Source organism: Kwoniella shandongensis, chromosome 13 (genome assembly GCF_008629635.2).
Source record: "Kwoniella shandongensis chromosome 13, complete sequence".
In the NCBI taxonomy this organism is placed as follows: Eukaryota; Fungi; Basidiomycota; class Tremellomycetes; order Tremellales; family Cryptococcaceae; genus Kwoniella; species Kwoniella shandongensis.
Window position 1 is genome coordinate 894,737 of NC_089299.1, and position 24,186 is coordinate 918,922.

Consider the following 24,186-nt stretch of genomic DNA (forward strand, 5'->3'; position numbering starts at 1 on the left):
CAGTCACTTTGTTATCTATCTATTGTTGCTGTCAACTGTCAACTGTCAATTGTCAACAGTGTTACGCGCACTCGCTATTAGTCGCTCGGTCGGATCCATCATCAACCGGACATTGTTCCGTATATCGTTGTATCAGGCTCACTATATCTACCCTATTCGGTAATACGTCGTCACAACGGGCTGGTCCGTGATGTGATGATGCTTTGTATCGCTACTTTGTACTTGCCACCTACTTACATCGATATCTGCTACTATCATTGACTGATTACATTACAGTACATCCCGAACTTGCACTTTTTACCCCTCCACTACATCTTATTGTAACACACTCAATATGGCTTCAAGGAAGAAGGTTCTGCTCAAGGTGGGTTTGCGTCAATCGGTGTCCTGTCGACGAGACTGAACGGTGCTGATGACGATGGTTGGAATGATGATAGGTTATCATCCTTGGTGATTCTGGGTAAGTCAAACTACCTATTCTCACTTCTACCAATGCGTATACTTCTCGTCCCCTCAATAGAGTAGTCAGCTCGCTGTCACCACGGAAGAGCCCGTCTACATCCCTCCCTTCCCCCTCTCTTTATCATACCATCCACTGTGCTTACTCTACCTTCAACGCTAACTCCCCTCGTTTCTCCAAACAGCGTCGGAAAGACATCCCTCATGAACCAATATGTAAACAAACGATTCTCAAACCAGTACAAAGCGACTATCGGTGAGTATCACGTCTGCATGACTACTCTCCATTTGCGTCTTCGAGACCAAGGAGGCACGGGTGGCTCGACAGGGTGAGGGAGAAGGACTGTGCTGATGTCTTGGGGTTTTGTTAGGTGCCGACTTTTTGACTAGAGAATTGGTCGTTGATGATAGGGTCGTTACCATGCAGGTGGGTTAGCTCCTCAGGACAGGATATACGTGGATTGACGCTGATAATCGTCGTTCATCTACTTCTATTTCCTTGCTTTTTTCGATCACGACTTGTCCACCTATCACTCGATCTGCTCTCTTCCTGTTGATCGACTCAATTATCTGTACAATCACTATTTCTTACACGATATACTCACCTATCACTCTACACAACGTACCACAACCTTGTCTCGACCAACTTTCCCTTCTCCTTCCACTTGCTCGCTCGCTCTCTCCCTCCTTTACTCGCTCGATTCGCTCGCCCACTCTCTCCCTACTTCACTCGCTCACTTCGTTCGCACGCACAGCTCTGGGACACAGCCGGCCAAGAACGATTCCAATCTCTCGGTGTGGCATTCTACAGAGGAGCAGACTGTTGTGTGCTCGTGTACGATGTGAACAGCTCGAAGAGTTTCGAGGCGCTGGATGGATGGAGGGATGAGTTCTTGGTCCAGGTGAGTTTGTGTGATGGGTTCAGCATTCGGCGAGTGATCTGAGAGGAGTGGCTGCGGTCCAGCGTGGAATGGGATTGAGTGAGGTGCGGCTTGGTCGCGATTGTGATAGCGATAAGGGCCACGTTCCAGGAGAAACCCCAAGAAACCCCAAGGAACTGTGGTTGCGATGGTTTGCACACATGACCCATCCTACCAGACGTGCGCCTACGCCTACTGGATATAGCCTCTGCATCCATTGTGGGGGTGCAGTGGCGTTGAATTGGGCTTTTAGGATGCGATTCACGAAGAGCGTTTCGCTGACACCCTTTCTTGTGCTCCAGGCATCACCCCATGACCCTGAGAACTTCCCCTTTGTTGTTCTGGGTAACAAGATCGACATGGAGGAGTCAAAGCGAATGGTAAGCCTGATAGTCCGCTAGCATCATGTGCATGTGCATGAGCATGCGCTCATATCCGGACCCCTTCTCTAGGTTTCGCAAAAACGAGCGATGACATGGTGTCAAGCCAAGGGCAACATCCCATACTTTGAGACTTCAGCCAAGGAGGCTATCAACGTTGAGCAGGCTTTCCAGACTATCGCGAAGAATGCTTTGGCCCAAGAGGCTGAGACTGAGCTGTAAGTGGCACTCAGTCACCACCGGTTGTGCTTCATGATAAGCATCATAGACTCGTTGCTAATGTTGTTTGCAATCTGTAGCTACGCCGACTACCCCGATCCCATCAGGATCGACTCTGAGAACTCGCAGGCGTATGGATGTAACTGCTAGAGTAGTCTAGTCTAGCTTCTATAGTTCCTTACCTTTCGTTTCGTCCTACATCCTCCTTTAGTCCATCTTTATCCCCTTTTCCTATTTTAATCAGTCAGTCAGTCAGTCGTACAATACAGAATGGATCTGTAGATGAATTGTATATGATCCGTGTTGGTGCTGGCCACTCTGAGCACTTTGCAACATATAAGCTGCCCTTTGTATTTGGTGATCGATAGTTTGAATGGGACCGGGCGCCATTTCGTAATGCCACAACACGATTGAATTTAATAATAAAGTATAAATTTGCCACCGCGTAGTCGTACTGCAGTGAATACTACGATGCACGGTGACCGATGCCGCGTTTGGAACCTCGTATTCCTTTTTTTTTTGTTATTTATTATTATTTATTATTATACGACACGTTCCGATCCGACCGCTGAATCAATCAACAGCATTTATTTGCATTACACATCTTTCTCTGTTCTATCTCTCTCTCTCTCCTTCTCTTCGCCTCATACTTCTATCTTCTCTCCGCTTGTCTGTCCTTCGTCATCTTCCTTCTTGTCCTTACACGATCTCGCACTAGTTCTTAATATATACACCACTCTCTTTGCACATCGACCGATCAATTAATTTATAATAACATCGCCACTCAACTTCATCAATCAAGCAGTAAGATGTCGACCAAAACCAAATCACACGTTACGAGGAAGATCTACTCCCTGGCAGAGGTTGCGAGGCGTGAGTGTCTTTATTTTCAAGCGTCTGTGCGGTGTGCCCGGGATAGTGGTGTTAGTAAAGAAGACAGGATACGACTGTTTTGCAGACGGAGGCTTTTTGGTCCAACTGGGAAAGGGGATATTCTCCTTTGAGCGAGGTAACTTTGATTCAGCAGGTGGCGCTGTTTTCAATGCAACATCAAACCTGGGCCGCCTTTGCACGTCTTCATCTCCCCCTCCCTCTGCTATATTGTTGTATCGTTTTATTCATCGATCTTTGTACTGACCCGTTTTCCTACACACGCAGACAACACCTCCTCGTCAACCCTCGTCACCTACTCTGGCAAAGTATACGATCTCACCCCCTTCCTCGCCGACCATCCAGGAGGAGACGATATCATCCTCGAATATGCTGGTAAAGATATTGGAGCGGCGATGAGCGACGAGTCGCAGCATGTTCATTCGAGAGCTGCGTATGAGATGATGGATGAGTTTCAGGTGGGAGAGTTGGGTGGTGGTGAGAAGATTGTCAGCGAGGGTGAGTGCAGCTCCTTACAAAAGCTATGGTTTCTGTCAAGTGGAGTAGTTGCTGATCTTCGGTTTTGCTTCTTTTTCTTCTGAACTTGCCTTCCCTCCGATCGTTTTCTGCTTCTTTACTCGATGCTCTGGATTGCGCTCCTTTCAACCATTGTTGATCGTCTTTTTTTCACTCCCCTTGCTCAACTCACTCGCGCGCTCGCTCGTTCTCGAACGCAGACTGGGTCCCCGACGAGAACTTCCACCCCGACGAGACCGACCTTCTCTCCGACTACAACATGAACAAGTTCATCGACCTCAACAAACCCCTTCTTATGCAAGTGTGGAACGCTCCCTGGACAAAGGAGTACTACCTCTCACAGGTACACGAGCCTCGACACTTGAAGGAGAGTGCTAGAATGTTCGGATCAAACTTGCTCGAGCCTTTCACAAGGACCAAGTTCTGGGTTGTACCCCTGGTTTGGTGGCCTATTGCTGCTTTCTTGGCTGTCTTGTCCATCGAGCAGTTTACCAACCCGTGAGTGCATTGTATCTCCCACACAAGGGCCGTCACTGACCTGTTTTGTATCAGGGCAATCACCGCCGGTAACTTGCTTCAATTCCCTCCTCCCATCTCGTCCTTGCCCACTCCTACCTCGGGAGCACTCGCTGCCTGGTTCGGATGCTTCTCCGCCGGTATCTTCATCTGGACCCTACTCGAATACACCCTCCACCGATTCCTCTTCCACGTCGATTACTACCTCCCCGACGCACCTTGGGCTATCACCCTTCACTTCTTGTTACATGGAGTGCACCACTATCTCCCCATGGACAGATTGAGATTGGTCATGCCCCCATTGTTGTTCTTCGTTCTTGAAACGCCTTTCACCAAGCTTGCGCACGTCGTGTTCCCCAAGGCGATGGCGAATGGAATCATCAGCGGCGCGTTCTTCATGTATGTGATGTACGACTTGGGTGAGTTACTATTTCCCTTCGCAGGTTTATGTTGTCATTGGTACTGATGTATTTGGTCATAGGCCACTATGCTCTCCACCACACTAGACTTCCTGCGTACCTCGCTGAGCAGAAGCGATACCACCTTGCTCATCACTACAAGAGTACGTTGAGCGTGTTAGTTGCACAGTGTGGGCTATAGCTGATCTTCACTGCTACTACAGACTTTGAGCTCGGTTTCGGTGTCACTTCAAAGGTGTGGGACTATGTGTTTGGTACCATGTTGGTGACCACGACCAAGTAATGGAGCAGGAAGGGGATGTGAGGTGGGAATGACTAGTGCGATGACCAGATAGAATATACCCTTGTTTCAAGCATCGTTATGATATCCCATGTGTAAGTGTGTAAATTTAAGCGTGCAGTAGTGTCATCAGAGCTAGCAGAGGTCGAGCATTGTTTTCGAATAATAATCAACTGTGATACACGGGAAGATGAAGATTGAATGGGATTATTTCCTGAAATGGTAATTTGTTGCAGCGTACAATAATAATGAATGGTAACTTGTTCAGGGTAACTGGGCAACATCTGGCTCTCATTCTCCGGACTCTTTTCGAATCACTTTTACATCGTGATGTACAGTATGTGTGATGTATTGTCACAGAGAGCACATCTCTCATTCCTCATTCAGCGCATGATTACCATTGTATAATCCAGTTCGTGCTACACTTTAGATTTCTTCACGAAAATCGACTTGGATTCCAAGGACGGCAGACAATATCGGGAGATCCGAAACAGACATCGCTTTACATCACATTACATCGCATCCCAGTCTGTCCTTTACGAACCAACCTAATCGATATCATCTCATTTCGATACATTGATCAATCCGACAATCTACCACCCTCCGACCTTTGTTATCGCGTATTTGTGATCACGCTCAAGCACATATTGTTCGTCAGAAAGACTCCAACAAGACACGCTAGGATTGCCAAGAGCGGAGTGTCCGATCTAGTCATATCGCAACTACACACAGCGACGGCAAACCGCACACGACTGGTCAGCAATATACGATCTTGACAATCCGCTTCGCTTGGTCGAATCGACTCATGATCCGCCTACTCTTGGATTTACGATATTGACGCGACGAGCATCACCGAGTCACAAGTGGAGGTGTGAGGATCTGTTGATATCAAAGAGGAAAGAAGAGGTTAGGATATAGACTGGCTGCGGCTCAGATCTCGTGAGTACCACTACTTCCCAATTAGTGTTCGCGTTCACAATGATGCCGCGATACACGATACGCAGATGCAGGATGGTTGTGCTCACCTTGAAATTCGTATAGTACGGGTGGATCAGATTATATCGCTTTGATCACCAATTCACGCAGTACACGCACAACAAGCGTGGTGCACGGCCGTTTCGGTTGGGGCGTAATCGTAATCAGAATCAAGGGTCATCCATCGTAGGTGAGTGAGGTCGACCATCTCCATCCTCACATCATCCACACGTTTCTTATCATCAACGTCTAGCTAGATCTAACCCAACACCTTGGCGGTTCTCATATTTAGCACAGCATCGATCGACATCATGTCAAACTATCCTAACGGGTTCAACCCAGCCCAGATCAATCCTGCTCTCTTCGCTTCTCTCACAAATCAACAGATCCCAAATCAAAATCAACCCCCCATGAATCTGCAACAACAGCAGGCGAATAACATGGTCGGCACTGGCGTCAATCCGGGGCTTGGCGGGAATGGGAATGGGAATTCCCTCGATGGGGCCTTGCAGAATATCATGTTACCGGTGTTTAATCGCCTGCAAGGTCAAAATAGCGCGAGGTTGGAACAACAACGGTTGGGAATACCACAAGGTCAACCGCAGATGCAACAACAACAACAGCAGCAGCAGGTTCTCCCGCAGGGGATGATGCAACAACAACAGCCTCAAGGTTTCCCCGGACAACCTCGACCTCAGCAAGTCCCGCCTCAAGGATATAACAATAACGGGGTCGGATTCAACAATCAGCAACAGCAACAGCAGCAACAACAGCCAAACCTCAATATGCCTCCACAGCAAGGACATATAACAGGCTATGGAGGAGGGATGGCTGTTCAACAACCGGGAGTTGCAGTCGGGTCGGGGATGGGAATCATGGTGGATAACGAACAAGGGAGAAGGATGATGTTGCAAAAGTGAGTGGAGGTGGTCCATTCACGTAGCCTTGTATGAGGGTTTTTTTCGCGACTGTCACCGAACCTTACGCGACAACACGTTTGCTAACATGTGTCCACTTCCGCAGTATGCTTTCGCAAGCGACCAACGCGGCTCAACAGCAACAACAGCCTCAACAAATGCAGATGCAACAACAACAACCCCCACCTCAGCTCCAGCAGCAGCAACCCCCACAGCAACAACAACCGCCACTGCAACAGCAACAACAACAACCGCTGGCTGGGCCCAGTAACCCTCCGATACAAATGTCGCCCCATGTGACCGACTTCTTCCGTTCAAGACCTGATCTTGCCCAATCACTTCTCAAGAAGCACGGAAACAACCTGCAAGCTGCAGTGGCGGAGATGCAGAGGACAGTGGCGGCGTTCCAGGCTCAGAACCCTCAACAACAACGAGTCCCATCTGGCCCAGGACTACAACCGCAGCAGCAACAACAACAACTGCAACAGCAACAGCAACAGCAAATGCCGACTGCGGTGGGATTGAATGGGCAGATGGGAGTGCAGGGGTTCCAAGGTCAACCGCAACAGCAACTTCAACCGCAACAGCAACGACCGCAAATGCAACCACAGCAACCGCAACCACCGATGCCACCTCAACAACAACAACAACCGCAGCAACCACAGAGGATGCCATCGGATGGTGGTGGTCAGTTTGTAATGGGTCAGCAAGGGACTGCTCAGTTCGCCAATAACATGTCCCAGCTGGAAGCTGTGAGTCTCCACAGTATCGGTAGCATTATTATCTGTCACTGATGTATCTGCACTCACAGCTGCAGCAGATGAAAGAGCTTCAGAAGATCAAGCAGCGACAACAAGGGATGAAGACCCCTCAAATGACTCAACAGAACCCACTGCCGATGGCTTCGCCACAGCCGCTCGTCCCGAACTTGAACGCGGGACAAGGAATGGGTCAGGGGATGAATGGCCCTCAACAGCAGTTCCAGTTGATGCAGCAAAACTTGGTCCAGCAGCAACAACAACAGCAGTTGCAGCAACAACAGCAACATCAGCAGCAGCAGCAGCAGCAGCAGCAGCAGCAGCAACAACGGCCGAACTTGACACCTCAAATGTCTAATCAGCAAATGCAGAACATCCCTCCGAACCCACAACAACAGCAGCAACAACAGCAACGTCCTCCACAACAACCACAGCAACAGCCATTACCGCCCCAGAATCAAGGACCTCAGATGACCACACCGAACCTTGCACCTGGTACGATGCCACCACCGCAGAATCAACAACCTCGACCACCATTCTTCGATGCGATCCCTACGTGGACACCGGATAAATTGATCCACGCAACATCGATGGTGGCGAAGAAGGTGGTGGAGGGAGCGCAGCATGGACCAGGGATGGGAGATCCGCTGAGCAAGTATCATCTGCTGTTGTTGATTGCAGAGGTGAAGAAGAGAGGAGTGCCGATTCCCCAGGATGCGTTGAATGTGGCTGCTATTCTGTAAGTGATCTCGCTGATCATCACGTCTCTAGCCGTCATTGACATGAGGGAGCTGTCGCTGCGACGATCTGCTGTAGAGCCCACGCTGACCTGTCGGACTTATCTAGGTTAAACATGCCGAACGCTGCTCAGACACTGGTGACGATGGACGCGAATGCTCTTGCTCAGATTGCGCAGACGAACATCCAACGTCTCACGTCTCAACAACAGCAACAGCAGCAACAACCGCAACAACAGCAGCCACAACCACAACAACAGCCGAATGTCGCCAGTGGCCCTCAACAGAACCAGCAGAACATGCCACCGAATCATGTTCGTCAACGATCGACTCAGGGACAACAACAGGGTAGTCAAACGAATCCGATCGAGTTGATCACACCTACGATGAACAATGCAATGTCGTTGCCCCCTCAATTTACCACACCAGTACAAGGTAATCAAGTACCTCAGCAACAACAGCCGCAGCAACCGCAGCAGTTCATGCCCCCACAGCAGATGGTGCAAGGTCAAGGTCAAGGTCAACAACCTCAACAGCAGTGGGCGCAGAATACGAACCTACCGCCTCAGCCCCAGCAGCAGCAGCAGCAGCAACAACAACAGCAGCAGCAACAGCTCCCGCCAGCTCCTCAACAACCTCCTCAGAACTTGAATCTCGATCTTATGAACATTCCAGAGGAAGCGTTCTGGACCTCTTTGCGTCAACTGCACCATAATCCTTCTTTGACGAACCCTGTTATCGAGGGAAGACAAGTCAACTTGCACAAGCTGTTCCAGATGGTCCTGAAGAATAATGGTAGTGCGAATGTGAGTGGACTCCGTCCGACATGACCGTCGTCTGCTGACTGTTCCTCTGTGCAGATCGAATGGCCACGATGGACCATCGTTGGCGGTCAATTGGGATTCACGACTGGAGAACCTGGTCAACCTGGTCAACCGCCTCTGTCAACCGTCCAGGTTGCTCAACAAATCCGAAATATCTATTCGCAAGTGATTCAACCGCTTGAAGATTTATTCTTAGCTCGTATCAGACAGACTAGAAATGGTCCTGCTCAACAGCAACAGCAACAGCCTCAAGCTCAGCAGATCCAACAACAAGCGATGTCATTACCGCCCCAGCAGCAGCAGCAGCAGCAACCGCAAAGTGTACCTCTCCAACCTCAATTCCCTGTTCCTCAACAGAATCAAGGACCTGGTCCTCAATTGACAGAACAGCAAAGACGGTTTTTGGAAGCAGCGAGGAATACGGGTGATCTCACTGGGACTCCTGGTACCGGAACCGGAACAGGAACAGGTCTGGGTATAGGATTCCCTCCTCAACCCCAGGTCGACGGTCAAGGTCAAGGTCAAGGTCAGCAGCAGCAACAAGCGCAGCAAGCGCAGGTCGGAGGAATGAGAGGGAACCCGATGAAGACTCTGGCATTCATAAAGGATCAAGAGGGTCAAATGAGGTTGAGACTTGGTAAGTCGTTCTTCTGGTTTCGTGACTTGTCGGTCGTTGCTAGGAGAGATCACCCCAAAGAGAGTGCCTCATCGATGCGAAGATAGCAAGAGGAGCGGCAGGGGCAAGTGTAGAATAGGTCGGAACGGGAAAGAAGGTCGTGTTGTGGCGACACCTCCAAATTTGCAGGAGCTGACCTGGCTGCGTCACACCTCCAGAACGAAATCCCGGTATTCCGGTCCCCGACCAGGACAAAGAACAGTACCGAAGAGATCTCAAGGCGTTGGTCGCGATCGCCAAAGAGGCGGAACAGCGAGTACCGATGTTCCTGATGATGATGCAGGAGATGGGAGCACCGGAGACGTCTGCGGGCAGTCAGCTCATCTCGATGGTGAGTGCGGTCTGCGATTCATGTAGCTCGGAAGCAACGCTAACTGTCATTTGTCCTGTTCGTAGTACATCTCACCGATTTACGCCGATGCCGCTCTTGAGCAGGATCGATACGTCCTCAGTATCCAAGATATCACCAAGATCCGAACGGGACTGAGCACGCTCCTCAACAAGGCCCAACTCATGTTCAAGAATATCAGTGAACGTCCTGGTGGGCCTCAGACCATGCAGAAGATCGCGGGGTCATTACAAGCTGCCAAGAGTATGGCTTTGTCCCAGCCACAACAGCCACCTCTGCAAGTTCCCCAACAACAAACGAATGTCGCTCCTTCTGCTCCTCTTACGACGGGAGGTCAAGCTGCTGGTGATGCCGCTGGAACGCCTTCGAATATCCAAGAAGCGATAGCTGCGCGACATAAGGGATTACGAGTGGAAGACCTCAAACCTCCACCGTCGAAACGACAGAAGGCAAAAGGATCACCTGCGACTCCTCAACCTGGTACTGGGACTGGTGCCACTCCCGATGGAAGTGGTACGAATATGAAAACCCCCGCGCACATGGTCAGCGGTGGTACGCCGACTACACCAGTTTCAGGCCAGTCATCATCGAAGAAAGGTGGACAAGGAAAGAGGAAGAGACAAGCTTCTGCTTCGGGTAGTGGGAGCGCTTTACAACAAGTCACAGGGACCAATACGAAGACTCCGAAGGAGATCATGGCTGAAGTAAAGAAAGATATGGCTTCGAACAAATCGAAATCGGCATCGGCAACGACCAGCATCACAACACTGCCTACATTACAAGAGAACAATGTCGCTGTCGCTGGCGTTCCGACATCAACGACTACGCTTCCAGCACCAACTTCCGTCGGTGTCGGTGGTAATGCGCTGGGTATCAATCTTACGCCGGGGACATCGGCTGCCCAAGCTGAAATTGCGGAACACAAAGCGTTTTTCGAAATGCAACGTGGGATGTTAGCGGCGTCCACCTCGACATCCAATACCAACAATATTGGAGGTGGTGGAATGGTTATGGGGGATATACCTATCGACGCTTGGTCCGCTTTTACCCAAGCATACGAAGCATTACAGGCAGACGAACAGAAACGATCGTCTCAATCCCAACCCCAGTCGACAACGACAATGAACGGTGGATTGACATCAAACGGAGCTCGATTATCTACCAGTGCCGGTACCGCCACGGGCAACAGTATGGTCAACAACGTCAACGGCAATGTCGGTGTCGGTGCCGCGAATGGGGAACAAGATCTGTTCGATCAATATCTTGATATTTCGCTATTGGGGGAGGAATTTCCGACCCCCGAACTTGTCAGGTCTACACCGATGAATGGCGATGAAGGAGAAGATAGTGAGAGTCCAGAGAGTGTAAGGACTGTCGGGTCCATGGCGGGCGTGGGTGGGCTGGGCGTAGGAGCCGGTGTGGGTTTAGTGGGAGGTGGTCTGGGCGGGAAAGGAGATAGTCTAGGATTGGGTTTGGGTCAGAAGAGCTTGGCTATGGGACACGGGGTGATATTGAGTAGTCCGATCAGCGCGGCTTATAATGGTGGTGTGAGCTGGTGAGCGCGAGCGAGCCCCCGAGAGAATAGGCGAGTGAGCAAGCGAGAATATGGGCGGGGCGAGTAATCCAGGTTTGAAAGGGAGGAAGGGAAATACGGGAGCACTAAGCCAAATATGGCTGAACGGTAAGGGGTTTGGCAGACGAAAGAGAGAGATGGTTCCAATCAATAAATATTGTTAATTCGTTTTGTACCAAATTTGATTTAGGTCATGGGTGTCCGTCCTGTAGATTTGTTTTCGTGTTTTTTGTAACTTGTGTACTGTAAGCAAAGCTACGATGTATCGCTCGTCCCTTTACGTCTTGTAGAACATGCTTTGACACTTGACACTGAAAGTGGAAGTGGAAGTGGAAGTGGAGAGCTGACCGAAGCAGTCTTCCTTCCCTTCCTTGGGAGATTGTACGGAATGTGCAGAACGAGGTCATTCGTATTACGATCATGTCATTTCGTAGACTCGAATCCGTATGCGAAATGTGATCATGGTACAGTACGAGTACAGTATTGATCTACCGACAATATTATAAATCTGTTCTGTTCTGTTCAATCTTCTACCCCTTGACCGCATCGGCGACCTATCGTTCCTGCCAATCGCTTCGCTCCAGCCCATTCGCTCCGACACTCTTTCGCTCCATCATGACCAACCCGGCACTCGGCTCCGCTTCGCTACAGCTCCACCCTCGCAACCTCCTCTATCCCATCTTCTTCCACCAAAAACCCATCCAGTACTCTCCTACTTTGTAAACCAACATGTTGTCCGCCCATAATCGTATTCACATGACTAGAAGGTCTTTCTAATCCTCCCGGCGCGTTTGGACCGAGTGCGATCCATTCTTGGTCCCATATCTCGTTCACTCGTATCCTCTTTTTCGGATCACGTACTAACAGTTTGCCAACGAGTGATCGGACAGCGGTACTCCCCACTAATCCGGATTCGGTCCCCGACTCTGTTTTGTTATTGTCGATTTCGCGACGCGGCCATGAATATTCTCCTTTGGCGATCCGCATCATCCTTTTCCTACCTCTCCATCTCCCTTCTATCTCTCCTCCACCAGCCCCCGCAGGCGTATTGGGTCTACTCGCCCCTCCCCCTCCTCCTGCAGAGGACGAGGGGTACTCTTCCTCCCTATCAAAGGGTAATTCGCCCACTATCAACCCATACAACACTACACCCATCGCCCAAGCGTCCGTCTCGCGTCCATCGTATTTCTTTCCCATGATTATCTCAGGTGCCGCGAAACTTTCTGATCCGCATCGAGTTTGTAACAATGGTGCAGAGGGGGAGATGAAACGCGATAGGCCGAAATCTGTCAATTTGATAAGTGGTTTAGGAGGAAGGGGGAGGAGATGGAGTGGGATTGATGACGTTGATGTTGGAGGTAGGAGGAAAGGGTTGGTCGTGAATAGGATGTCTGTTAGAGCTCAGTCAGCATGGTTTGATTTGATTTGAGATGAACAGGTACAGAGAATTTTGTGGGATGTAACGATGGCACACGCCCACTCACTCTCCAACTTGATATCACGGTGAACCACCCCGACCTCATGTAACCACCCAACGGCTCTCGTCAACTCTCCAAACACTCTCCTCACAAACCCTTCTCCATCTCTATCTTCCACCTCGCCATCTCCATCCACTTTGCTTGGAGGCGAGGGAAGCAACATCCTCCTCCTATTCTCTTCCACACTCATGAGATCGAACAGTTCTCCTCCGCCCAACTCTTCGAGGACCAGAACATGATGCGTAGGGGTCGTGAATGAGTCGAGATATGACACGATCGAAGGATGTGAGATATGTCGTAGGACTTCAACTTCTCTCAAGAAGGATATTCGAGTTCGAGAATCCACCAAAGAAAGATGTCGGTCCATCAATTTCAGTGCTGCAACTTTTCCCGTTTCGACGTCCGACGACGACGAGGGGTGGGCCGACCAAACAGCTGAAAAAGCACCTTCTCCAAGCTTACGTATCAGTTTCCATCCCCTCTTCTTCGTTGTCCCTTCTGCTCCGTCTTCTGGAGAAATCACATCCCCCGAATGTATCGAGATATCTTCTCCTGCTTCTCGTAGTTCTCGTTCCAGCTGTTGACTCTCTCTCCTTCCATGATTAGGTCGTTGCGGGATAGGTCGTTTGAGTGGGGAACCAGAGGTCAAGGCGTTCACTGAATCTGGTAAACTCGGTAATGTCGCTAGCGGTTCGTCAACATTCGTCCTCAAGAACCGCGAGGTGGCAGGTGAATGTAACGAGGATGTCGAGGATGACGCAGCATGTGGAGGGGCGGGATTCGACATTGATCTCAAGCGAGATGTTGAGATCTCTTCGAAACCAAACTTGAAGGACTCGACACCCGCTCGAGGCTCTGGTATACCTGGCCAACCTAGACTTGACGGTGCAGGCGAAGTGAGGTCGATCGAGCCTGGATCTTGCCAGCTGTTTGGTACTTGATCCTTATCTGCACGCGATAAAGGAGGTTGTCTCGATGGCATACTAACACTTCGATCATCGCCCTTCTTTACGTCGGAGGGTAAACCTCTACCTAATGCAGTGGCGTTTGGTAATGGTCTTGGTGGAGCGGGTAGAACGTCAATTTGACTAGAAGCGAAAAATAGGTCGGTTTTCGAGCTCGAACTAAGCGTGGGTGAAACGAGCGGGGTATTCAACGCAATATGCTTCTCCGAGGTTGTACTGGCACTTGAGTGCGAGCGGAACCTGGAAGGGACGCTAAGAGAAGACTGAGGAGCCAGATATGGTGAGGGAGCCGAGGTCGTAGCGTGAGCACTGGCAGACCAAGGTCGTGTAGGATCGACAAGAGAAATAGGCGATGGATTCGATGTGAGCGATTCCAAAGACGACTGGCGAGGCGAACTTCCACCTTCCGATCCAGCTAAAGCTAACGCGGCAGCTCTTTGCGCGGGACCGGCCAATCGAGGACTACCGGAAGTTGTGATTTTCGTGGGCGACAGGAATGTGGTGTTGATGGCAGGCGTTTGAGGCGGAGTATGCGAAGGCGTGAAGTATTCGGGGGGTTCGTCGACAGGAGTGGGCTGGGCGAAAAGCGCGGTAGGGGAAGTGGAAAGGTGTTCGAATCGACCAAGAGGAGACGTAGGGAGTTGAAGCTTGATCGGCACAGCTTGAGGGCGCAAAGGTGTCTCCCTCTCGTTCTGCCCTTTCACTGCCATCGGGCTGGAGATAAAACATCGCATATTCAATTCATGTTCGCTGTCGTATGTGAAGTGGCCAGACGCAAAAGGCGACAACTCACTTGAGATCTCCACCGCCAACGTAACCCTTGATCATCTCCCATTCCCTCGAGGTGCTACCTTCTCCTAGTCCCAGCGAGCTCAACGAATCTAACGTTAGTGTGCCCGAAGTTTGTCTTCTCAATTCGGCAAGGGCTGACTCGGAAAATGTCGTGGGGAGAGGGACTTTGGCCGGGTCGAAATTCCGACAAACAACGAACGCCTCTATGAGAGCGAGCGAAACGAAAAGATTATCAGCCTGAGCGCACTTCGCATGTTAAGACGTCTTGGTCAGCTCACCTCCACTGCCTTTCCGACTACTTCTCGGCTTCCTGACCCACACGCCTCCTCGCCTACCGCACAAGTCAAAACCATCCTTTCCTCCTTGACCAGAACCGCCGAGCTCAGGTCTACCGTCCACGTCCATATCATCCTCATGCTGTTCTTCGTCTCGTTCTTCGAACTCGTCATAATCCGTTCCGTTACTATCTGACGGCCCGGGGAAGAAAGATCGTAACTGAGAGCAAAGGAGGGCAGCTTTCGGATCAAGAGGGGAGAGGAAGATCTTGAATATCAGTGTTGAATGAGGAGCGAGAAGTGTCAAGGATAGTGTCAGAGCCTGAAGTAAAGATCAGCTGTTGCTCTCGTTATGATGACACAGACGACCGCACAGCTAGTAAGAGCTGCGAATGCAGATACGCGTCGAGGTCATGCACACCGGTGACTACAGTTTATCTGATTAGCGATGCCTTGAACGGGGACGAGTGGGTGAGACATACCGTCTGGCGCTCCGTCGCACACTACTAAATTTGCCTTTCGTCCTCCCAAAGCGTCGAGCACGAGGGGTATAGTCGAAGGTAGCGTAATGTCCGTTTGCAGGATTGTAATGTTTGATAACGGTGCCTATTCCAACCAACCTCGTTGAGTGACTCCGCAAACAACGATGCCTAATTCACAGCATAGTAAAGCAGGGCACGTACCATAGGCTGCAGATCTATCGATACCACCTTCTTGCCCTCGCCATCCCCTTTGGACGGTTTCAACTTCTGCCCCAAAACCTGACTCCAACTCCCCGGAGCAGCACAGAGATCTACCGCTGTCTCAACACCCGAGAAGAGATCAAACTCTTCGTCCAGGTGTAGTAGCTTGTATGCTGATCGAGCTCGATATCCCGCAGCTTTGCCTTTGCGATAGTATACATCACGATGATCTATTGATGATTTGGAAGTGGGCATCGTATCGTGGGATGAGCCCCGCGGTGGGTGGAGGTGGATCGACGAGCGAAGAGATAGATACAGCTTTCGGTCAGGTGTATCCTGCTAATGTCTCGCGCCCTTGGGTGTAAGAGAGACGATGGCGAGACTGTTCGTTTATATTATAATGATTGTAGTGAAATGTGAGCAGAGAATGATCGTTGCAATAAACAAAGATGGATGATCCGAAATTTGTTGTTGAGAATGGCGGGCCTCCCACGACTTTGATCTTCTCATCAGACCCAAATCGAATGTTGTGTTAGTACCCTCTGCTCTTTCTTCGCAGTCGCAGTCACAATCGACGCAGTCCTTTCAGCTGTGTCCCAATGGAGCCAACGCCCCTGCCCGTATGCATCACAACGTATCCCTCATCTACAATGCGAGCCGTGTGCTGCCCGCCCATATGGGGAAGACACAGCATATTTGGTTCCATGTCATGTCTCCCGGCGAGCTCCCCGATGGTGCAAGACTACGGAGCACAACCAATTGAAGCAATCTACAACCCTTCCAGACCTATTATACAGTTCTGAGCTGCCTGGGAGACCACAGAACCGCAAAGATGATAGTCTATATCGACAAATGCATATGTCACGTAGCGCTGGCTGTCCCCTCATCTATTCTTCTTCAACTCAATAGGAGGATTGGGTGTGTAACCCGCGTCTTCTCTGAAAGCGACGACCACATAGCCTACAAGGATGATGTTGGCAGCTACTATGGCTGCTATCGCAGAGATCGTTGTTGAGCCTGCAGAGACTAGAATCGTCAGCGTCTGTCAATCACAGCGGTATGGATTCTGGGAACGTAACAATTCATCACGATGGGAGTAGTTGGAGGTAGCTGTAGTTCTCAAAGATAGGAAGAAGGACCACTTGCCATTGAATTTCAGTGTTCCAAAGTAGGTTCCAATAGGTACAACAGCCATGAGCACCGTGAAAAGAATGAGCTTGAATAGGACCGCACTGGGTCGGATGAAGGCCATGTCAGCGTCACCTCACAGCATATCTCCGTCAAAGCCCCGACTTATCGGGCTGCTCCAAGAGTGCTCATATGCGTATGCTAGCTAAGCGTGACTCACGGTTGGTCATTGGGTTTGACAATGGCGGCCACCTTGTTAGCAGGGTTGGACATGGCGGGTATTCTCGAGTGGATATCGAACTTCGGCAAGGAGAGACGACCTGACGGATTTCGACGACGTGCGGAGAGATGTCCGGCTCAGATAGGGGTCAATGCTGGGTTCAATTCGGTGAATGCTGTAGTGAGAGTGGGATAGCAGAATGACAAGGATGAAGGAAGATGATGATGATGAAAGTGGACGAAGACAGCTTACAACCTCGTGCCTGGAATGTGGGGGAGAGCGAGATATCATCAATAACATTACAACTCAACTCTCTTCTTTCTCTCATCCTCACTTGTCGTCTTCGACGCAACACTACCCAACAACATGGCTGTGGAACCTCGACGAATAGCGCTATCTGACCCACTGCGGTCATCTCCTCCACGATTTGTAGTGGGTGGACAGGTATCGCAGGTGACTTCAGGCGATATCAAGATGTACGAGTGGAGACGGGATGTAAGTGTGATCCTACCACCCTCAGGCTCTCGGGAGCGGATGGCTGATAAACGTTTGGTCTGATAGAAAGAGGAGATGGGGATGGTAGGGATACAGACCGATATAGGTCAGATACGAGTACGTTCCACGAGCTGTCAGAGCGTAAGATGTCACTAATGATTGTAACCGCTTTGCAGGCAATGGCATGGTCCCCTTCACCTTCCTATCGAAATCTCCTGGCGACTGGTCTTTCCAACGGTCGGACCGTCATCTATAACGTCGCACCATCTACACTCGCACTTCCACTCACACCCAACAACCCGGCTACTGTCGTAGCTTCTTTGACTATCAAGCATACTCGACCCGTGACTTCCATATCATTTTCATCCCTTGACGCCAATTACATAGCTACTGGATTAGAAAGACATCGATCCGACTACTCGCTGTTGATCTGGGATATCTCAGATGCCGTTGCCGCTTCTGGTATCTCTGTCGATGGAGATGATCAATGGCGACGACCTGAAGGAGACAATGCAGAGTTGAGCGTATCGAACCCTTCTGCGAAAGTCAAGACTGTCGTTTCGGAACCACGAGCAATCCAACAATATTGTCCTTCCGAACAAGTAAACTCGGTGTCTTTTGTTCCTAGAACGACACAACACTTGCTCGCTTCTTCGAGTAACAAAACGATAAGATTGTTCGACCTTAGAACCCCTTCGTACACCACCGGCACCAATGCAGCTGCCGGGGCTGGGGCAGGAACCGGTACAGGCGCAAATTCACCTCGAGAACCGCATGGTGGTGCATCGATGGCTGGAGCGTCATCACAATGGCTCACAAGAGCAGTACACGACATCACGCCCAATCCGGACGACACCAATATCTTTGCGAGTTACGAAATCACTCCCGGGACAGCGAACAGTGTGGTCAAGCTATGGGATGTGAGGAGAGTCGGATATGAAGTCCTCAGCTTCGACGTACCTGGTGGAGGAGTCATGGGGTTGAAATGGACAGAAAAGGGGGACAAACTTGGTGTCGGAACCAAAGAAGGAGGTGTAGGGTTGTGGGAAGTGATCAATGGGAGAAGAATGGAGGATGAGAAGGTCGTGGAGGAATGGATGACTCTCGGCGGTATGAGACAGAGTGAGCCTGCTTCCCACATGTGATTGTAGATTCAAGACTGACGATGGGGCGTACAGTTGTGAAGCCGAGACCGAATCTTCACTCGTTTGCCTTTGCGTCTGGAAAAGGCGGTGATGGGGATGTCATGTTTGTGCTGAAAGACGGTACCATTGGAATTGGACCTATCGGTTCTGCACCAGTCGTGAGCGGAATCGAGCTTACCAATTCATCCAAGAGGGGATTCTAACTCTGGCCTTCCTGTTGAATCCATTTCAGGTCCGTTCCGGCCCACGAGGCGACATAGCAGTTGCTACACCTTCCATCCGGATCCTCGATCCTGACGTACCACTCGAAAAGGCTCAAGGCGAAACCACACATGATCAAGAGCACACTCGTCCTCCTACTCCAACAGAACATGTTCCCGATGACTTTGACGCTTCCCACCGTGCCAATCGATTCCAACTTGCTCCTGAACGAGTCGCCAAACTCATCGCAGAACGCTCAAGATCCGCGAGCCCCGCTCCTGGCGCAAAGGCTACAAGTGCCAATGCAATGATGCGATCGTTCATGGGCGGAGAACGAAAGTGGTATGAGGAAGGAGCGAATGCGGAACGATTGGTCGATGAGAGAGAGGAGCTGATAGGTGGATGGGAGGGATGGAGACGGGTGCTGGGAAGTGATGTTGGAGTAGTGATGCGACGGAGAGCAATGGAAGGTTACGGTCTCAGCGATGTAAGTCGATTCGTGTCAGTATTACCGGGACGTCCTTACAAAGATCTCCTACCAGCTTCTGCTTAACGCAGCTGTAGCAACGAGGCACCCCGGCAAAGAGAGAATAGCAGGTATATGGGAATTCATCGATCGTGAGTACTTCATGCTCTTCAAGAACGAAAAGCGTTGCTGATAACAAGCAGATCTAACTCGGTCTATGTCTCCCGCTATTTCCAACTCTCGGGGATACAATTTGACTCATCTGGGTATCTTTCCGATCTGGACCGGCGCCGGTGTCGTAGACACCGTTGAACCTTCATCCCCCACATCTGTTCGATCAGGATCCACCCTGGTGGACCCACCCAACCCTTATCGAGCACATGAGCCCGTACGACAGGGTAGTGCAGCATGGAACGCCTTGAGTCAAGTCCCATTCCCCCATTCTCGTCATTCTACCACCTCCACGCCTGGAAACGATACGCCTCCTCGATCGAGAAAAGCGAGTGAAAGGAGAGGACAATCCCAAGAGCTCGATATTGATCCGGATTACCTCTCCGCTGTCCATAATCTGAATCAACACCGTTCCGAGCTTGGAGGCGTGGGTAAACCCGGCGTAGTCCCTGCGGCTCTGGGAGGACACAGGACGGAGTTGAGGAAATTGATCTTGAGTATATGTGGAGAGAATGGAGAAGGTGGGAAAGAGGAGGTGGAGAGGCTGGGTGCTACAGGACAGAGGACGAAAGCTGCCTTCAAAGCGTATTTTGCCGGGGACGAAGCAGGGACCGTGTCCAACTTGATGGCCAGCGAGGGTGAGTTCACCATCGAGGTATCATTATCAGGAGTGGCCTACTGACCAGCAGCGAACGTTGCAGACCAACATCACCGTTTGCTCGGTGCCACGATTGCAGGATTCATGGCTCAGTCTGCCTCAGCTAGAGGATCCGAATTCTTCAACTCGCATTGGCAGAGATTGGTGACAAAAGTCGACGAGCCGTTCATTCGAGCGATCTTGACTCGAATCGGAGGGGAAGATTGGGAAGAGGTACTTGGGGAAGAGGGCGTACCTTTGCTCGATCGAATTGCTGTCGGTGTACATCATATGGATGATCGAGAGGTATGTCGAAAACCCAGCTTCCATTCTCACATCCTGATAATCCAAAGAAGCTGACATTGCCGACTGTTGCAGTTCGAGTCTTTCCTTCGACGACGGATGAACCGATGTACTCGATCCAACTCTCTTCACCTCCTCGCACTCACAGGCTTCTCATCACCCGCCGTCTCGCTTCTGAGTCGTCATCTAGCCAGGACAGGCGATCTTCAAACCGTTGCTATACTAAGCGCGTTCTTCCCGCAACACCGACTATCCAAGAGCGAAAGAGATACGGTGGAGAGATGGAGAGAGGATTATAGGGATATGTTAGATTCATGGGGGATGTGGGGTGAACGATGTGAATATGATGTGAAGTGGGGAGAAGTGGCAAGACATATCTCAGGTGCAGGGGCACATACGTCGGGTCACGGTCATGCAGATGGGAAAGGTGGAAGTTGCCCAGTGTAAGTTGGACGACTGTTGACATGTGACGGAGAAGAGCTAATCGGAGATCTGGTGATTCAGGTGCAATAATCCGTTATCGAAAGATACAGAAGAGAGATTACATCGTAAGAATGCTGTCCGAGGGACAATCAACGTAGGTTGGCCAAGCGAGAGGGTGAGTATATGTCCTCAAACACCTTATCCTGAAAACAATCGTTATAATATGCTGATTCACTGTGCGTAGACAACGGTGTGCATGTACTGCCAAGCACCTTTACCTCGTTGTGTGATCTGTAAGTCGACTACCAGGGTGTTAGTGATACGCTAATGGAGGTACAGGCTTGACACATGTCGATCCACATCATCCCCCTCCGAGCGATAACGACTACGTAGGACATGTGACGGGTGAGTTCGTGCTGCTAACAGATCCGGACGACGAGAGACTGACTTGACGTTTGCAGATACGATCGACGCGGCTTACGTGTGCTGTCTGACCTGTCGACATGGTGGTGAGTTGGCGTGTTTCCTTCATCTGCTAGGATGTCAGAGCTGATAAGCCTACTAGGTCATGCCAATCACATCTTGCCTTGGTTTGAAGGTGGTTTGGACGGTGGAATTGCTCATGCGAAATGTCCTGTGACAGGTTGCGATTGCGAGTGTGCGAATATGTAGGGCGAGAGGGAATTGTGGAAAGGTTTTAGCCTACCATGCGGTGTGAGTTGTTGTACAAGAGATACCAAGCATGGTTGTACGATACCCCAGTGTGATTTACTAGTGGCTGAAATGCATATGCAATGCGATGCAAAACCATCATACCTAATGCTGTGTTGATGGCGGAACCGATACTGTATACAGATGAGGCTGTTGCCGTTATGCTCTATCACTTGTGAAGGTGATGATGATCGTCCCCTCTTGCTTTTGTCGCCGTCAACAACCCGACCTCACTTCTATCCAATGACGGCGTTCTCCCATGCCCATTCACTTGTCCGTTCGCGCTCCCGGCAGCACCACCACCACCACCACGTCGTCTAGCTTGTATTTCTTCCTCTTTCTTCCTCCTCTCTTCGTCACCTCTCTTCTTACCAACTTCCAAATCCACATATTTGTCCATTGCCTCGATCCATCTCTCAACACGACGAGGTCTTTCTTCGCTCGATCGCGATTTGGTGAGGTATTGAGTATGTGCTAACACTGGTAATTTCCGAAGTGTACGACCTGACAGTTCCAGTGACTGCCACCAGAAAGGATTCCTGTCAGTACCCAATCATACAGATCTTACCCATTCAGGTCTCTGTCTGCTGTTCCCAACTCACATAACACTTCTCCGCCAGCTTTGCTAACGATTTCCCAACCTCCGCACTCCTCCCCGGTGATTCACGCCATTCTTCGTTGCGCAGTAGCGTTTTGACCAATCCCCAACTTGGTAGATCGATATGCTTGATCATTCCTTTCTTCATCATCTCACGGATGATACTGAAAAGAATAGTGTAGATCGCTTGTGGCGGTGGGAGGGGGACGTATTCTTGCAAATCAACTCGGGAGATGAACGCTTCATCTAAAGCATGTCAAAGAGATCAGCCTATGTGATGCTTGGAGTAATGAGGTGGTCACAACACACCGATGGCGCCGAGAAGGTTCGATGTTGTCAGAACGAGGACGTTTTTCCTCGTTCGCAGTTTGTCCAGTTGAGTTAGGAGAGCATTGACCACCTATCGATCAGAGCTGATTTAGCGTCGTGACACAACGCAGCACGATTTAGCTCACCCGCAGAGCATCAGAAGGTTCGTTGCCCGTCATTGCGCCAGCTCGAGCAGCAGTCAACGACTCCACCTCGTCTGCGGCAAATTCATATCAGCCCTGCTAACAGAAAGAAGTGGCCGCGAGTGCGTACCAATCATGACCACGACGAAACACTGATCGTCGTCCACCATATCCGTCACATTCTGGAATAGCTTCTGTACCAGCTTTCCAGATTCTGAGAACCATTTTGAAAACAAGGAATGAGAGTTGATCTCTATCAGCTTGCCATGAGTGTATCTGCAATCGTATTACTATCAGCTTTCTGTACTTCCAAAAATGACAACTAGATGCGTCAGCTGACCTTTGACTTAGACGAATCAAGATCTTCTGGGCGAGAGCTCGACATAAACTCGTCTTGCCTGTTCCGGGCGGACCATGAAGGAGGATCACTCTACGGCGACTCGTGATCAGCTGCATTCGCATGGTCAGAACTCGCCGGGATGGCTTACCTGTTCCATGCGACGACGTTGAAATCGATATCTGATTCAGAGAAGAATACGGTAGAGTAGATGTAATTGAGTAACCGTGATTTGATATCGTCGGAATACACCAATCTGAAATCGAGCCCGGAGTCAGCCCTCTTCGCTTGAACTCCTTTCTGTAGATCGGATGATGAACACTCACGTATCCCAAACACCGTCCAATTCGATGGAAGGTAACGGTCTAACAGAAGCTGCTGAAACTTTCTCCTCGTCGTCGTCCTCTACGAAATCAGAGTCAGCATAGCTTCCTGCTCTGTCCTCCTGTTAGTGATGAGGCAGCTACGCCACTCACCATCCAGGTCTGCTGTAAACTCCTCAATCTCTTCCTCTGATGGTCGGTACACATGTATCTCGAAATCGGCCTCGGCGACCTGAACAGTCAGATCTCCTTCCTCTAGGAGTGCTGTCAGCTGGGTCTCAGTCAACAGAAGAGCATTGAGTAGCTGACTTACTACTTGTCCCTTCTTCGATGTATATCCGTTCCACGTTCCCTTGGAATCCTCGAAGCTCTTCCCATCCTCTTAGCTCAGAACCGTATCTCACGGACTCAACACTCTCTTCTATCCATGATATCACGGCGGTGTGGAATAGTAGTGGTAATCGAGTGCAGTCCGAGTACAATCGTACCTCAACTAGGAGAATATACGGAATCGTCTGTCAGCCACCACCTCACACTCAGTGTTACGGAGGGAAGGACAACTGATAAGATTAGGATAGCACTCACCATGAACAACGGGTTTGTTGTCCCCATCTTCGCTTTCTGTATCCGCTTCACTTCCCTCGTCCAGATGCATGTCCTCTGACTCATCGATATCTCTGTGTGTATCATTCACATGGCCGTTCAGCCTCGTGGGCGAGACGGAGGAGGAAGACGGTGCTTGCAGCGGAGAAGTGGAGGAGTTTGGTGGAGGCATAGACTTGGAGGAAGATGGAAGAGGTGGAGCTGAGAACTGGTGAATTGCAGGCATAGCACTCGTAGCACAGAACAGCGATATACAGCAATTAAGATGGTAGCTTTGCTGGCTTGTTGGATCGAGACGATTAGGAAGGAAGAAGAACGAAGGATGTTGAAAGTCAATCATGATCTTTATTTGTTTTTGACGCGTCGAACAG

General features: G+C 50.3%; 7 protein-coding genes across 7 annotated transcripts; 4 read left to right on the forward strand and 3 right to left on the reverse strand.

Moving 5' to 3' along the window:
* Nucleotides 1-334: 334 nt before the first annotated feature.
* On the forward strand, nt 335-2,128 carry CI109_107014 (uncharacterized protein; the record flags this gene model as incomplete). Its single annotated transcript, XM_032008448.1, has 8 exons — nt 335-364; nt 438-460; nt 645-715; nt 831-886; nt 1,215-1,361; nt 1,682-1,759; nt 1,832-1,977; nt 2,059-2,128. 8 exons carry the CDS (start codon nt 335-337, stop codon nt 2,126-2,128), a joined length of 621 nt encoding a protein of 206 aa, XP_031857274.1.
* A 659-nt stretch (nt 2,129-2,787) lies between these two features.
* On the forward strand, nt 2,788-4,603 carry CI109_107015 (uncharacterized protein; the record flags this gene model as incomplete). The annotated part of the gene is made up of 6 exons (XM_032008447.1): nt 2,788-2,851; nt 3,137-3,367; nt 3,586-3,883; nt 3,938-4,320; nt 4,383-4,463; nt 4,524-4,603. The coding sequence occupies 6 exons, from the start codon at nt 2,788-2,790 to the stop codon at nt 4,601-4,603; spliced, it is 1,137 nt and encodes a 378-aa protein (XP_031857273.1).
* A 1,283-nt stretch (nt 4,604-5,886) lies between these two features.
* Nucleotides 5,887-11,395, forward strand: CI109_107016 (uncharacterized protein; the record flags this gene model as incomplete). Its single annotated transcript, XM_032008446.1, has 7 exons — nt 5,887-6,491; nt 6,599-7,244; nt 7,304-7,989; nt 8,097-8,793; nt 8,848-9,448; nt 9,646-9,818; nt 9,884-11,395. The coding sequence occupies 7 exons, from the start codon at nt 5,887-5,889 to the stop codon at nt 11,393-11,395; spliced, it is 4,920 nt and encodes a 1,639-aa protein (XP_031857272.1).
* Nucleotides 11,396-12,054: 659 nt separating this feature from the next.
* CI109_107017 (uncharacterized protein) lies at nt 12,055-15,857 on the reverse strand (the record flags this gene model as incomplete). Its single annotated transcript, XM_032008445.1, has 7 exons — nt 12,055-12,800; nt 12,894-14,566; nt 14,646-14,847; nt 14,923-15,241; nt 15,294-15,346; nt 15,402-15,525; nt 15,603-15,857. 7 exons carry the CDS (start codon nt 15,855-15,857, stop codon nt 12,055-12,057), a joined length of 3,372 nt encoding a protein of 1,123 aa, XP_031857271.1.
* A 628-nt stretch (nt 15,858-16,485) lies between these two features.
* On the reverse strand, nt 16,486-17,003 carry CI109_107018 (uncharacterized protein; the record flags this gene model as incomplete). Its single annotated transcript, XM_032008444.1, has 3 exons — nt 16,486-16,619; nt 16,692-16,834; nt 16,951-17,003. 3 exons carry the CDS (start codon nt 17,001-17,003, stop codon nt 16,486-16,488), a joined length of 330 nt encoding a protein of 109 aa, XP_031857270.1.
* A 313-nt stretch (nt 17,004-17,316) lies between these two features.
* Nucleotides 17,317-21,463, forward strand: CI109_107019 (uncharacterized protein; the record flags this gene model as incomplete). Its single annotated transcript, XM_065967953.1, has 14 exons — nt 17,317-17,445; nt 17,512-17,562; nt 17,622-18,567; nt 18,624-18,748; nt 18,823-19,278; nt 19,334-19,409; nt 19,461-20,066; nt 20,130-20,371; nt 20,444-20,811; nt 20,873-20,966; nt 21,036-21,084; nt 21,131-21,196; nt 21,253-21,300; nt 21,357-21,463. The coding sequence occupies 14 exons, from the start codon at nt 17,317-17,319 to the stop codon at nt 21,461-21,463; spliced, it is 3,363 nt and encodes a 1,120-aa protein (XP_065824025.1).
* A 208-nt stretch (nt 21,464-21,671) lies between these two features.
* CI109_107020 (uncharacterized protein) lies at nt 21,672-24,041 on the reverse strand (the record flags this gene model as incomplete). Its single annotated transcript, XM_032008442.1, has 11 exons — nt 21,672-22,022; nt 22,105-22,346; nt 22,410-22,500; nt 22,556-22,626; nt 22,683-22,828; nt 22,893-22,982; nt 23,041-23,145; nt 23,216-23,294; nt 23,366-23,467; nt 23,526-23,705; nt 23,798-24,041. The coding sequence occupies 11 exons, from the start codon at nt 24,039-24,041 to the stop codon at nt 21,672-21,674; spliced, it is 1,701 nt and encodes a 566-aa protein (XP_031857268.1).
* Between the last annotated feature and the right edge of the window lie 145 nt (nt 24,042-24,186).